The sequence below is a fragment of the Vulpes vulpes genome, chromosome 3, assembly GCF_048418805.1.
Source record: "Vulpes vulpes isolate BD-2025 chromosome 3, VulVul3, whole genome shotgun sequence".
NCBI classification, from domain to species: domain Eukaryota; kingdom Metazoa; phylum Chordata; class Mammalia; order Carnivora; family Canidae; genus Vulpes; species Vulpes vulpes.
Window position 1 is genome coordinate 124,512,933 of NC_132782.1, and position 16,328 is coordinate 124,529,260.

General features: G+C 38.4%; 1 protein-coding gene across 8 annotated transcripts in view; it reads right to left on the reverse strand.

Annotated features, from left to right (window-relative positions):
* Positions 1-16,328, reverse strand: part of CDC14A (cell division cycle 14A) — a 178,622-nt gene that overhangs the window by 146,765 nt on the left and 15,529 nt on the right. For 5 of the 8 annotated variants that reach the window (XM_072754506.1, XM_072754503.1, XM_072754504.1 and 2 more), the window contains exons 3-4: positions 8,278-8,353; positions 2,731-2,775 (exon numbers count right to left, since the gene is read on the reverse strand). In XM_072754506.1, the coding sequence (XP_072610607.1) occupies positions 2,731-2,775; positions 8,278-8,353 (121 nt within the window). The remainder of the gene's footprint in view (positions 1-2,730; positions 2,776-8,277; positions 8,354-16,328) is intronic. The other 3 variants (XM_072754505.1, XM_072754502.1, XM_072754509.1) reach the window with 1 other exon arrangement.

A 16,328-nucleotide genomic window follows, 5' to 3' on the forward strand; every position in this document is an offset into this window, starting at 1 on the left:
CCCTCTATAATAACCACAGCTAACATTTATTACTACATTCCATCATTTCCTAAAGCATAGAAACATACCAGAGGGGTCCAATTTGACCTGACACAGTGTGACTCCCAAACCAGAAGTCCTGGGCAAGGCTTAAGTACCATGAGAATTCTGTGTCTCTCTTTTACCAACAGAACAAGAGCCAGGACCCAGAGAGGGCCTGGCTTATCACATTAGGCCAATATCTCCTATGTTAGATCACAGAGTTGAGTTCTTTCAGCAAGTATGGTAGATGGAAGAAATCCAGAACTCTCTCACTGAGTTTGATAGTTTGTGCAAATCTCAATTATAAGGACACAAGTTTCATGGTTCAAAATTTAAATAATTCTCAGGCCAGGGGTGCCTGGCTGGCTCAGTCAGTGGAGCATGCAACTCTTGGTATCGGGGTTGTGGGTTTTTTTTTTTTAATTTTTATTTATTTATGACAGTCACACACACAGAGAGAGAGAGAGGCAGAGACACAGGCAGAGGGAGAAGCAGGCTCCATGCACCAGGAGCCCAACGTGGGATTCGATCCCGGGTCTCCAGGATCGCGCCCTAGGCCAAAGGCAGGCACCAAACCGCTGCGCCACCCAGGGATCCCGAGGTTGTGGGTTTATGCCCTGTGGTGGGTATAAAGATTACTTAAAAATAGAAATCTTCCTTAAAAAAAAAAAAAAAGAAAGAAATGAACATGCATTTTAAAAAATAATTGGCCGAATTAGTTAATACTACTAAAACTTTTCAGAAATAAAAAACAAATATCAATCTAAATTATATTCTGTTATTCTGTTTCATCCTGTTAATAGAGTGGTTGAGCGTAACCTAGAGGGCTTATTAAAATACAGATTGCTGGGCCTGAGATTTTTATTTCTAACAAGTTCCTCAATGATGTTCATGTTGCTGGTTCATGCCACTGCACAAAAATGTAACTGGGCCACCCCTGGAAATGTTTTATATGGCTCCTAAAACACGTCCATTTGGTTAGGTAGCCCCAAAGACATATTTAAATTATCTTAGGAACTCCAAATCATGCCATATGCCTTTTAAAATCTTGTTATAAAAAACACATTTCCCCAGATTCCTCAGAAAACTGTTATCACAATTTGGAAATTCTTGCATTCCACCTTAGGAAAGTTCCTTTAATGATTCAGTAACTAAACTCCCTTAAATGGCATTATTCCAGAGGTTCCAAGTTCAGATGCCTTCAGGGGCCAAGAATTTGAAGTGGGTCAGTTGGTAAACTAGAGAAGCATGCTGCATGCCGCATCTCAAGCAGATTTAGCTCCAACCTCCTACTCCCATGTAGGAATCTGGGCCCATAAACAGGTATTTTAATATTTAAGAGATGTCAAAAATCCAGAATTAAACGAAAATTTTCATGAATTACAGATGCAAACCGTAAACTCAAAATCTATGAACAGCATTCATCCCTAAGAAAGCAATACTGAACTAAATCCAACCCACAGGCAACCAGTTTGCCGGAATACTGTGGCTGAAGAAACATCTATTGGTTCTATCGGCATGAATTGAGCAGCTGTTGTGTGTCAAACAAAGTGCTGAACAATGTAGTAACAAGGGGAGCAGAAACTCAGTCTCTAGCCTCATAAACATTCACAGTCTAATGAATATTTGATGCTAACCAAGGGAGAAATATTGGCCAAGGCTTATTACAAACAAAAGAGAACAGCTACCTAGGGATGCATTCATAACAGAGCAAGGACCAATGGAATGATCTTAACTACAGGTACAGTAATTATTTCCTTTAACAAGGTAAAAAATAGTAGATAAAAGGTAAAATGTATTAAATATCTACCAATTAATATAATCAAATCTATAGAAATTTCCAAATCTGGACTGCTTACCTGAGAGTCAGAGTTTTACCACTGTTATGTAAATCATGACAAGTGTGCAATCTAGCATATAAACGTTTAACGGTACTTGTAATAAACCAAAGTACGACGACCACTATGAGAGAGCAATACAAATTAAGATGAGGGTATTGACCCCAGTGAGACATTTCCTATCTCATAAAAGAAAGCTATGTGAAAGGTTGCATTCTGGAGGGCTCACTCCTGGAGGAAAACAAGCCACGGCAACTCAGAGAAAATGTTGACATGCTACACGAATCACAAATAGCCCAGGCTATCCTTGAATGGTGGTGACATATACAAATCATGCACTTTTTCAGCTTAGGACAGGAGACCACCAACTACTCAACCATTCAAAAACAAAAGGTGGTGCAAGGTGGTGTAATTAAGCTCAAAGACAAAACACATACACACACAAAAGAGTTAAGCATAATTTAGAAAAATGGGTTTTTAAGCAGCCTTTTGGTAAAGTTGTTTGCCATGCTTAAGAGTAAAATCTTCAAGTCATTTGGCTAGAACACCATGTTTAGTTAACCTGTGTGAACCAGCCTGATAGAGCTAAGGAAGACATTAGTGCAGCCCGGACAATATGCTCTTTAATAAAATATAGAGCCCATGCACTGCCCTAAACAAGCAAGCTCTGCCAGTGATGGCACTCAGATTAAGTAGATTATAGCATGGGGGCCATGGTGACCAAGGCATCATTCTCTTACAGGTGACTAGGCTAGCCCAGTTAAGGGCCGCAGCAATCAGCGTCTCCAAAGCAATCAGTTGTCATCTCATTGCAAAAGCGATAAAATGAACAGGTCTTCCTGTCAGCAGCCATGACCTCTACATGTTTTACCTCCAACTTTCCAAGGAAAGGGATATTCTTGAAAATTTTCTTTGGCTGTACAAAACAAAATATGGTTTTTATTTATTTTTTTTTTTTTAGCTAAAACAAAATAGGCTGAGCAGTTTCTTAAAAAAGAAAAAGGTATCTCCGTATGGTCTGTTTTATTTCAAAACCCATATGTTTCATTAATGAAATGGCACACTTGATCAGAGTAGAAGTCAAAATATCAAAGAAAAGTTGCTCATAAAGGTTATTTGACCACGATGATAATTTAGTGGATGGCATTTGGGGATTCTCCATTAAACGAGGTCTTCTTGCCTGTGGATTTCTGAATGGGCATCAAGAAAGACTCCATGCCTGGCAAACTCTAAGTATGCTCACTCTCATGTGGATTAACAGTCTTAGAACCCCTGATGCCTCTTTAAACTACCTGAACTGTCTCCAGAACGTAACTTGCTTTTCTTCCCCCCAAAGCCCATGAACCTGAAACAGAAGATAACTTCATGAAGAAATCTCAACAGGTTTTTATAGTTAGAATTAGAGGGTGGTCCAATCATTATATCAAAAGAGTTCTTGTGTACAACCACCTGATACCATGGCAGGTGCCTGGTTAGCGGATAGGATTACTGCACTGATTCATTCAGCAACAAGGACATTCCCTGAGCCCCCACCATCTGCCAGGTACTTTCAGCACTTTAGTACAATCGTCCATTTCACCAGGCCCATGGCCCCCCCTTCTCCTTTTACCCTGAAAGGGTTGTATGGGATGTTTTGTACATTTAAAATTACACTTCTGTCAATATTCTTTTAATCCTTTTAAAAGCAGTCCTCAAGATTACTGTAATTGTCCTGTTGATTCGAAAGAGCAGTATTAAAAAAAAAAAAAAAATCACTGCCCTAGAAAATGCCCCTTTTTTCCAGTGATGCTCTTAGATTTTTTTTTTTTCATGGAGTGAGGTTTAAGTTTTCTCAGAGGAAAAATGAAATCAACAGTTAAAACTGTATTGACCATTTTAGGAAAAGCTAGCTCAATCATATGTTTATAAAACCTTCCTATTATTGTTTCAGTCACTGAAAGATTTGCTTATATGACTAAGTTTGAAGGCATTATTTTTTAAAATATCACTATGTTGCTAGAACGGTCTTCCCTTTTAGAAGCTGTATATTCTAGCTGAGTGTTGCTACCATTGTCTGTGCAAAGAATCCCTTTAAGAACTCGTTAAAAAATTATGAATCTTCTTAGAGGAAAATGTAAATACATAAAATTTTATATATAATTTCAGGGGTTTATGGACCTCTTAAAATACCAAATTAATAAGTTCTGGTCTAGCCTATCAATCACTGATGGTATTTTACATCAAATAATACATACAGTTTTATCAATTGTAATAAATCTTCCTTCTTTGGATTGCTTCCCTCATTATAGTAACTATTGACCAGAAATTGCAAACTACAACCTACCATTGCACAACTCTAAGTGTTTACACCTCTTTTTTAAAAGATTTTATTTATTTGAGAAAGCATGAGAGAGAGGAAGCACAAGCAGAGGGGAGGGGTAGAGGGTGAGGGAGAAGCAGACCCCTGCTGAACAGGGAGCCCTTGATCCCAAGACCCCAGGATCATGATCTGAGCTGAAGGCAGATGCTTAACATACTGAGCCACACAGGTGCCTCATACACTTTTTAAAATATCGTTTAAAACTTAAAAAACAGGGCTTTTTTTGTTGATGGTAGTGATGTCTGCTTTTGGTTTTTGAATCTCAGTAGATATTTAATGGGTAATTTTCCATTCTATTCAACATAATTAAAATGAAAGTCACTAGGAATAGAACCCATATCGACACACAAAAAAACAGCAATAAATCATCACTTCAAATCATCAACTTGAAAAAATACCTTTTGATAATATAAAAATTAAAAATATAGGTTTGGAATAAAATGCATTGCAAAATATTACCTATCTATATAGGTTATCAAATAAAGGAGAGAAATATTAGAGCTTTGTTGGAAGAAATAAAAATTGTCCAAGTAGCAAATAAGACATGCATAAAAGAGCTAGGAAACCACACAGGAGAAATATTCTAAGAAGTTGTAATCAGTTAAAATAGTGCCAAAATATTCAAAGAAGTAGAGTTTGAGGACCAAGTAAACATCATTGTATCTGGTGTGGAAGATGTCACCAGAGCAGGGCGCTTGAGTGGCTCAGTCAGTTAAGCATCTACCTCAGCTCAGGTTGTGGTCTTGGGGTCTTGGGACCAAGCCCCATGGGCTCCCTGATCAGTGGGGGGTCTGCTTCTCCCTCTCCCTCTGTCCTTCCCCCTGCCTCATGCACTCTCCCTCTCTCAAATAAATAAATAAAATCTTAAAAAAAAAAAAAATGTCACCAGAGCAGTTTTACCAGGGTGAGGAAGGCAAGTGAGACAGCAAAGGATGATTTCTTAATCAGTGGATAGTGAAGATGTAAACAGTGAGGGCACAATATTCTGAAACCTCCGGAGGCAAAAAGATAAAAGAGGACCTGTAAGTCAAGGGGATTGTGATAACATTGACAGAAATTGACAGAAGTTTCTTTGTGTCTGGTGACCCTGTGCGAGGCACTGGAGACACAGAATTATATGTCATGTCTCCATCTCCTAGGTGCATATAGTCTAGTGAGAGCAAGCAATGCTAACAGATAATTATAACTCTTTAGTAATAGAGATCTGCACAGAGAATTCTGGGAAAACAGGAGGCACCTCCAACCTTGTTGAGAAGGACATGGAGATGCCTCCTAGAAGCCGTGGTGCCTGAACAAGGTCATAAAGAACAAAGAGTGATTCAACTAAGAAAAAGGAGCATTCAACTAAGAGAAGACATCACAAGCCATTGAGTGGAGCGAATGGTGTGGTTCGGGGTAAAGTGCACAGCTGGGAGTGGCGGGGGTACTGCAATCTTCAGTAAATCAGTAAGTTAGTGCAGGAAATCATCCACTGGGAAAGATGCCAAGGGTGGGAGCTGCCAAGGCAAGCAAGACAAAAGGCATGGAAGCAAGGTGCCTCGAGGTCTTAGCAAAATGAGCAAACAAGGGGCTGCAGGTGAGAAACACCGACAGGGAGCGATAGACTGAGAAAACAGGGAGCCCGAGGGCCTGGAGATTACTTGAAGGTGAGAGAGACAGAATGTGAGAGGTACCTACTGAGCAGGGCACATTCAAAGCAGGAAAGCCTGGAGTCTGGGTTTCTGGAAGAAAAGCAGCTGGGGTGGCAGTCAGTCAGTGGAGCAAGGGGGGCAGAAGAGCCTTGAGACCACTACGGGACAACAAGGTGAAGTCAGCTGGGGCAGCGCTGTGAGCGAGCACAGAGAGATCACAAACCACAGAGGCTCGGCCACCAAGGAAGGTGGCGAGGAGCACGAGTAAGTCGTGAGCCTTGAGATCGAGCTCCCACTTTACCTTGCAGCCTTGGGCAAGTCACCTGCCTCTCCTGTACCTCCCTTCCTACACCTACAAAATTAATTGGCTGGACTAAATGGTTATTTCAGTTCAGCTTTCAAATATGGAAATGATAGCTAGGGGGCTGAGGGAGTGTTATTGTTATTCTTACCCAAAGTCATAAACGTTCCATTAGTAACTTTCTTAAGCATGAGGCATCAAAATGTGCAAAGCCTTTTTACATACATTCCTAATATAATCCTAACCTAACCCCTCTGTGGGAGATCCATAATCCCTATTTTATAGCCAAAGAAACAGATTCTATAAGGCTGAAGCGACTGTAGTGTTGGATTGGTAAAGTCAGTCTTTTTCTTCTAATATAGAGATTCTACATGGATGCTTCAGGATAACTCGGGACTTATTAACAGTTTTGAAAACTCAAACTTACAGCAAGTAACAGGGTGCCCACTAGCTGCACTAAAGCTAAAAATGTCCTCGTAGGCATTCATCAGATTACCTGATTGCTGAAATGAACCAAGGGACTGTTGAACTCTATTAAACTTTCATGTAATGGTGAAAGAAAAGAAAGCTTTGTAAATGAAAACAAATCGAAACAAGTCCATGTATACACTTACCTATACTATTTGGTATCAAACATGGTAGAAAAATAGCCTTATTCAAGCCATCTACTCTTAAGTAGAACACTGAGTCAGACCAAAAATTTTTATTTTCAAAACAATGATTCTTTCTCTTCAATCTTTCAAATAATATCAGATCCCAAACCTTCCATTATAATACCCAGTTCATACCAACTACATACTAACAGGACTAATCAAGAACGCCAAAAAAATTCCTAGGTCCTCAAAAGGAAGAATTAAGCTTCAATTATTTATGAACTATCCTTTCCTTGTTAATTCACCCACTAACAGTCCATTTTATATTTTTATATCCAATCCTTTTTAGGATATTTGCTTCCTTGGTGAATACAAAAGTTTTGACTTTATTTTCTAAACTACTGACAGTAACTTCTTTTCTGAAAAATGTAGATCAGTTTAGTCAAAGGAATTTACATACATCTTTTCAAGTCAGATAATACTTTACAAGTTAATTCTTTAAACAGTCAATTGCAACAGATCTTATGTTATACGATGATTGACGAAAAAATTTCTCTCTGGTATTCATTCCACCACCATTTAGCTTTTTCAGATCAATGGCAAAAATCTGCGAATTCATAAATACACATTTTACAGTAAATTATTCACCAGAGACTGACTTTTATATGTAAGTTCAATAAAAATCAATTAAATCAAAAGATGATCACCAAGCAGCTAATATGTATAAGCCACTGTACTATGTCATACCAGTAACATTCTAAACAACAGAAATAAACGACCTGAGCATTGTAATTTAGCAGTCATCTTTAACAGCATGCTGTACAGTAGTTGACTTTTCAAATGGAAACATTACATTTAAGAACCTCATTTAGAAAACTGGAAGAAAAAGATAAATATTTCATTCTATGTGATGAAATAAATTTACCAAAACCAGGAGTATACATATCACTTTTCCTTATATATGTGTAGAGTTTAAGAGAAAAAAAAAACATGTAAAATCAAAAATACAGATGAATGCTAAATGTATGACCCACATTCTACTCTAACAGGTAAAGTCCTTGCTGTATCACAACTAATTCATCAATCTCACTTGGTGGTTAACTCCACAAAGATGACCCTCAAGAAATTATGTCAAAATTGCAATGCTGACCAGACAAAAAAAAGCTCCAGAGCTCCTGCCCTGCACTGATGAGCCCCTTCATTGCCTGGTTTCAGAAAAATCATCCTGGGAAGGAATTTGATAGACTCATTAAACAACGACCTGAAAGGATTTTTGCTTTCTTTCTTAGGTCCCTATTCCAATGACTTCATTCAGCTCACATTTCAATTCATCCTGAAAAATGAAAGAGGTTAACATGTCCTTTATGGAAGACTCAGGTGGATCAATTTCAATTTCTGGGTGAACCACACATATAAATATCCAAAGATCAAGATTACCTAACTAAGTGGTGTGTGCACAGCAATCCCAGTCAGTGGTCAGATTTCAAAGTTCCAATTTTTAATACCACAATATAAACATCACCATAATACTCACTTTCAGCTTCTTGTTTAGTTTACAGCAGTATCTGTACACCATTGCCAAGTTCAGAGGTCCAAAATCTGCATAAAAACTGAGATTAAAAAAAAAACAAGTAGTATTTAGTAGAAATATAATTTTCAGTAACATCAATCCTCATTTTTATTTTCATTAAAATGGCAATCAAATTTCAGTTATTATCAGGAATAAGGATAAATATGTAATTGATTCATATCAACCAAATGAGAGAATCCCTGGGTGGCTCAGCAATTTAGCACCTGTCTTTGGCCCAAGGCATGATCCTGGAGTCGCAGGATCGAGTCCCACATCAGGCTCCCTGCATGGAGCCTGCTTCTCCCTTTGCCTGTGTCTCTGCCTCTCTCTCTCTCTCCTCTGTGTCTTTCATAAATAAATAAATCAAATCTTTAAAAAAATATATCATCCAAATGACTAATGGTTTTACTCTACTGTTGATCACCAATTATTGTAACCAGTCTCTTAACAGGGAACTATTTGGACAGTTTTGAGTACTACCTCCTTTTATCTCCCTGCCAGGACATTCAGTAAAAAGACAGAAGTGCAGGCGACAAAAGAAGCAACATGAACGTGACATGTATGTTTACTTCTTAGTTTTATTTACCACCTATTCAGTCACCAATTTTAACCATTCCACTCAAACACTGCCCTCAATTCTCAAGTATCTTCAATCTAGTGGTCTTTTTTTCGGTTTTTCTGCTCCTTGAACTTTCTGCCTTACATGACACACTGGCCATCTCCCTTTCCCCACCTCAGACATCTCCAGGCTCCAATCTTCGGTCCACAGCTCTCTCGCACTCACTATCATGAATTTCTGATGATCCTAAGAAAGAGAGATAGATGGCTTCTACACTTGAGACCCAGCATCAGTCTTTTCATCTTCAACTACCTCTGAACCTCTTATCTACAGGCCTTTCCATCACCTGGAACTCAAAACAACTCAAACTCAACCCACCCTTCCTTCAAATCAGCTCACCAGACTCAAACATCTGCTTCTCCTAGTTACTCAGGCATGAAACCTTTCAATCGCAACAAGGCAACAAATAAATATCAATTTAAGTGTCATATGACACTTATGATACCAGAATGATACCAGAAAAGCTACTACTCTTAAGGCATCCCTGGCTTTTCCATTCCTTTTTTTTTTTTTAATTTAAATTCAATTTGCCAAGTGCTTTTCCATTCCTATGTTAGCAACAAAAGGGCAGAGCCTCTTCATCTTACATCCTTACTGTTTAAATTTTCCTTCTCCTACGCCCAGTCATCCTGTATTCCATTCCAAAAATTAATCTTCATAATATCTCACTTCTCAAATATCTTCCGACCATTCAAAAATGTTTAACAGCCCCTTACTTCCTTCAGCATAATTCCTTGGCCCAGCAACCAAAGCCCTACACATTGCGCCCCTAGCTTCCAGAATGACCTTATCCCCTAAAGGTCCCATATGGAATCTGCATTCCTACAATGTCCATTCTTTATTCCCAAATATTCCATGCATATTCTTTTTTTTTTTTTAATTTTTATTTATTTATGATAGTCACAGAGAGAGAGAGAGAGACAGAGACAGAGACATAGGCAGAGGGAGAAGCAGGCTCCATGCACCGGGAGCCTGATGTGGGATTCAATCCTGGGTCTCCAGGATCGCGCCCTGGGCCAAAGGCAAGCGCCAAACCGCTGCGCCACCCAGGGATCCCTCCATGCATATTCTTAATCTAAGCCTCAGCTCACACTGGTCTCCTTGTCTGGAATGCCCTCCTTTTTCTATTTCTACTCCTCTTTAGCTTCCTCAAAATCCAGTTCAAATCCTACCCTACCAGTCACCCTTAGGAAACACTACCTGTATTCTCTCAAAGTTCCCAAAACTTACTATCGAGGCACTATCACATACTGTGAAGCATCTTCTCTTTAAGTATAGATCCTACTTGCCCAACTACAGAGTAAGCCTCTCACTCTGGAGCTGATCTTTTGGGGTTTGTTTGTTTTTTTTTAATATTTATTTATTCATGAGAGACCCACAGAGAGAGGCAGAGACATAGGCAGAGGAAGAAACAGGTTCCTGGGGGGAGCTTGATGGCAGACTCGTTCCCCAGATCCCAGGATCACGACCTGAGCCAAAGGCAGGCGCTCAACCACTGAGCCACCCAGGCACGCCTCTGGGGGTGATCTTATACCTTATATGCTTAGAATAATATTCTACTCATAAGATAAAACTTCAACGAATGAAAAAAAAACACTTCAATGAATGAGTCCTCATTATGAATATTTTACTCATTAATGCTCAGATTCAATTTAGCCTAGACCATAAAATTACTAAATATCAACAAGTTAAAAAAAATCCCCAAAAGACCTTTATTTTAAGGGAGTCATTTACTTTTTTTCTGCTACCTAAATTACAGTATGATAGATATATCATTACACTACACCAAATCTTTCAGGAGCCACTTGCCTTACGTAGGAATACCAAACTTGTATATTTTATCTCCATTAAGCAAGTTGGTAATATGTTGGAATTAATATTCTAGGTAACACCAAAATTAGCTGTCTCTATACACAGGCTTCATGAAAGTAAAAACATAAAGTTGCCTAAAAGGAAACTTGCAACAATTTGAAATAAAAAATTTGATGAAAAAGTTATTGATATATCTCTATAAAGTTCCCAGTGTGATGCTGTGTTGTAAATATAAACAAAATACCCATGAATCCAAAGTGAACTATGTTTACTATACCTAATTACTGGCTAGTCTTGGATGGTCAACAGGAATACAGTCAAAAGAATCAAAATGGAAAGAATATAAGAATAAGCACCTACCAGGATGATTAAGACAGTCCTGTTTGTCACAGAGATATCCTTGTCCTTGAGTTATTGGAAGTAACATTCTTAGCTAATATACCTTGTTTTTTCCTACTTGAACATGAATGCTGACCTCTGTAGAATGTTACAGTAAATCCAGAATTTTTAGTTACAGTTTTGTCAGCTTTTTAGATTCACTTTGAACAAATTTCAGGAAAGCACAAAGAATTCTAAGCATCTTATTCCAGTTTCGTACTAACCATCAGAAGCCAACTTCAGTTTCAAATTCAAAGCTGTGTAGTTTCTAACTCTACAGCCAGCTTAGCCATGTGTACTTTTGGAAGCAACATGGTTAACAAACACAGTTGTTTCACCAAACATCAGATAAGTAAATTGGTATACTCCAATAACACAGAACAAAGTAAATCAAATAGAGACCACATCATAAGGTTGATCTGTACTCTCCAACACAGTAGTAGCACCTGAGGCTATTAAATTTAAATTAATTGAAATTAAGCACCCTATTTCTCTTGCAGCATTATTTACAATAGCTAAGACATGGGAGCCATCCCAGTGTACACACATAGGTGAATGACTAAAGAAGGCGTGGAGTATTTGTACATACACACACACACACACACAAACACACACACACATAGTGGATTACTCAGCCATAAGAAAGGATGAGATCAGGTCATTTGTGACAACATGGATGGACCTGGGGGGTATAATGGAAAGTAGAGTAAGTCAGCCTGAGAAAGACAAATACGATATGATTTCACTCATTTGTGGAATCTAAAATAACAAATGAATAAACAAATAAAAAGCAGAACCAGATCTATAAATACAAAAACCAAACTGCTGGTTGTCAGAGGGGAGACAAGTGAGGGAGAGACAAAATGGGTAAAGAAGAGTAGGAGATACAGGCTTCCAGTTATGGAATGAATAAGTCATGGGGATATAAGATACAGCATAGGGAATATGGTCACTAGTATTGTAAAAGTGTTGTTTGGTGACAGACAGTAGCAAGTTTGTGGTGAATGTAGCATCATAATGCATAGCGACACTTAATCACTATATTATACACCTAAAACTAATGTAACATTGTGTCAATTATATTCAAACTAAAAAAATTAATCAACTAATATTAAAGTTAAATAAATTAAAAATTCAGTTCTCCCATCATATTAATTAGCCCATTTCAAGCACTCCAAAGCTATATGTAGCTAACGGCTACTGATTTGGACAATGAAAATATAGAACATTTTCATCATTAAAGAAAATGTTCTGCACTGATAGAAAACACCGATCAAGATGAAAAGACAGGATGTGAACAAAAATAACTATAAAACACTACAGAAATTGACCAGTAACCTGAATGAGGTACAGATTAAATGCTTGAGGGCAACTGATGTCCTTCCCCTTCAGAGGCCCACATAGTTCCCAATAGTGAAATTAGGCTCTGGGAATTGCTATCCACTTTTGTTCAAGAGGGTCGTATTTCCAAAAAAGACAATTTGAAACCTTGAGCAGGGGAAGACAGAAAAATAGAAGGGGATCCTGACTCCACTCTCTAATGTCTCTCAAACAAACAGGTTGCTATAAGAGCTTTAGCTACAATAAAGAAGGCATACCTCTATCTTGGCCACAGCACCAGCTTAAGGGTCAATAAAAAGCAATCTGAACCCAGAGTTTCCCACCTCACAAAATCTTGAAGCTCAATGCACCAGCTTTCATATTTCACAAAAGGAGGGATGAACTTTAGGTCATAATAAGAAATGAAATCAAAACCTTTGCACAGGGGCACCTGGGTGGCTCAGTGGTTGAGCGTCTGCCTTTGGCTCAGGTCATGATCCCAGGGTCCTGGGATTGAGTCTTACATCAGTTTCCCCATGGGGAGGCTGCTTCTCCCTCTGCCTGTGTCTCTGACTCTGTGTGTGTCCCTCATGAATAAATAAAATCTTTAAAACAAACAAAGAAAGAAACAAATCTCTGCACAGCCAAGAGCAATTTAGAACGGGTCTTCAAAATCAGAATTGTCACAGGCAAATACAAAACCAACAAACTCTATCTTAAAGCCATTTTATATATTGTTTCCTCATAATGTTCACATTTCTAAGAACATATATGTATTTACAATAATGTAGTTTTATATTTTTATATTGTTTTCTAACTAGTTAAATCCATTCTGAAAATGTCAAGATTACTGGGCAAAAAATGGTCCTAGTTGCTCACAGTGTTCTGGGTTATCTCCAACTCTGATATAATAATAAAATGCCATGAGTAAAGAAGACACCTACCAACAACAGGCTTTTTTTTTTCCTTAGGCTTTTATTTAAATTCCAGTTAGTTAATATACAGTGTAATATTAGTTTGAGGTATGCAATATAGTGATTCAACACTTCCATACAACACCCACAGCTCATCACAAGTGCCTTCCTTAATCCCCATCACCTATTTCACCCATGCCCCCTGGACCCTGACCTACCTCCCCTCTGGTAACCATCAGTTTGTTCTCTATAGTTAAGAGTCTGTTTCTTGTTTTGCCTTTCTCTCTTTTTTCCCTTTGCTCACTTGTTTTGTTTCTTAAATTCTACATAGGAGTGAAATTATATGGTATTTGTCTTTCTCTGATTGACTCATTTCACTTAGCTTTATACTCTCTAGCTCCATTCATGCCATTGCAAATGGTATGATTTCATTCTTTTTTATTGCTGAGTAATATTCTACTTTTGTATTTTGGCAATAAATACTTAGCAACAATATGCTTCTTTATAAGAATCCACCCTCATCAGAGATGGAGGAAAATGGAAACACATTTATAAGCCAGACCATTACTAGAGAGAAATATTAAAATACAAAAATCACCTGGGTGGCTCAGTTGGTTAAGCACCTGCCTTCAGCTCAGGTGCTCTCAGGATCCTGAGATTGAGCCCTGCATCAGACTCCCTGCTCAGCTAAGAGTCTGCTTCTCCCTCTTCCTCGGCTCCTCCCCCCCCCCCTCTATGCACTCACTCTCTCCCAAATAAATAAAATATTTTAAAAATATATTTTAAAAAATACAAAAACCAACTGATATCAGTTGAAATAAGTCAAGTGTGCTATAAAGTATAAAATATGTACTTGGGCAACTTGCAACCGAGGCAGGAGAATGAAAGAGTTGGGCTCAGGTTAAAAGAGAGAAAATGGAAGTCATCAACCCGGGGACAGTGAAAGAGGAGGAGAAATGGCAGAGATAAACCCTGCAGAGACACAAGAAAGAAACCTGAGGGCTGAGTGTGTTCCTAAGCCTGAAGTTAATGACACCAGATAGTCTTCTCCATTCTGGCAATTCCCCGGAAGAGGCCTCCAGAGTCACAGCCAAGCAACGGTCACCAACTTTTCTTGGTGGGGCGGAGGGGTAATCTGGGCTCAATTGGGCTCATGTGGGCATGGAAAACCATGGATATATTATTTGATATTTCAGAGTACCTTTAGCTTTCCCTCCAAATGAATAATGAATGAATGAACAAACAAATGTATCTCTCATCTCTTTGTAAACTCCCCCTTGCAGGTTGGCAAATTATGGGTCACTAACCAGAATGAAGTTCATGAATTATTCAGTAAAAATCAGTTAATCTGTCTTTTATTCAGGAAGTATAATTAATCGGCTAAAATCAAACTCTTTCTTGTTTTGAAAGGAAAGAAGTTAAAAGAATTGGAGTCTGCAAGTGGGGAGAGGAGAGAAAGGAGAGTCACCTCCTTCCAGGGAGGACAAAAAAAAATGGAAGCCCAAAGATCAGAGCAAACATTTACCAGGGTCATCCACTATCCACAGGGTCACCCACTACCCACAGGGTCACCTAATACCCACAGTGCTGGTCCGACAGATTTGAAGTGAAATATAAATTGGGCCTAGAAGCCTTTTTATTATATCCAAGATGTCTAATTCTTCTCATAAGATTTATGAAGTTTATGACATATTATTTTATGTTTGGTTTTGAAACAAACTCTTTTTTTTTAAACAAACTCTAATTTAAGTGAATTCATTCTCAGAGAAATCGTTGCCTAAAGCACTAGGGTACCTTATTCTACATACCAGAAGTTTCATTTAAAAATATTCAACTCCTCAGCAAAAAGAGAAGCTATATTCCAAGCAGTACTCATTCATTCAACAAAAATTATGACCACCTACTCTGGGCAAAGCACTATAAGTTAATATATTTAATCAGAGTGCTGACAATACAAAAAAAATTTTTTTATGTATTTGGGAGAAGGGCGAAAAGGGAAGAAGAGGGAGAGAATCTTGAGCAGACTGTACACTAAACACAGAGCCCGACACAGGGCTCGATCTCACAACCCTGAGATCATGACCTGAGCTGAAACCAAGAATGGGATGCTAACTGAGCCACCCAGTCACCTCTAAAAAAATATTTTTAACTGCTTTATAAATACGATGGAAAAATTCTGTAAGATTATCATAAGGCATACCAACTCTTCAATTTTTTACCAGCACCACTGACAGTTTTTGTCTATTCATTCACTCACTCACTCAAATATTTACGGAAAGCCTGCTGACTGCTCTTCCCTACTCAAAAGGAGCTTACCACCTAATGAGAAGACAAGTAAACATTATCACAATGTGATAATGCTGAGTAGCAAATACCCTCCAAAGCATAGTGAGATTATATATATATGTGTGCAAACATATAGAATTTTGATGAAATTAATCAGTGCAGCCCTCTGGGCTCCATACACCACTTAATATTTTCCCTATCACTGGAGTATTATCCACACCACTCCAGTCAGATGATAAAGTTCTTGTACGTGGCTGAAACTCGTAATAATCAAATTTCAAAAAGGCTTCAATTGCTCAGGAAACACTAATCAAAGAACAAAGTACAGTATGAAGCCCCTACAGCTCAAGGCTTATGCTCCAGCCTTTGTGGCACAGCAAACCACAGTCACATTGATGTTGACTTCCAGGAAAGAGAGATCACACATCAAAGAAGCATCCCAGCTCCATGTCAGTCACATACAGTCTGATGGAAAACTAAAGACCACTGGAAAGCAAGGGGTTCTAGTCCCAACTTGATCACTCAGTGTCCCTGGGCCAGCACCTTAGCCTCTCTGGGCTTCCATATCCTCATCTATCAGATGAAGCTGCTGAATTAAGGTTCTGGAGTTCTTTCCAGATATTATATCAAATGTCACATTTCTAGCCATTATATACACTTTAGACTGTTATATATAATATATACTA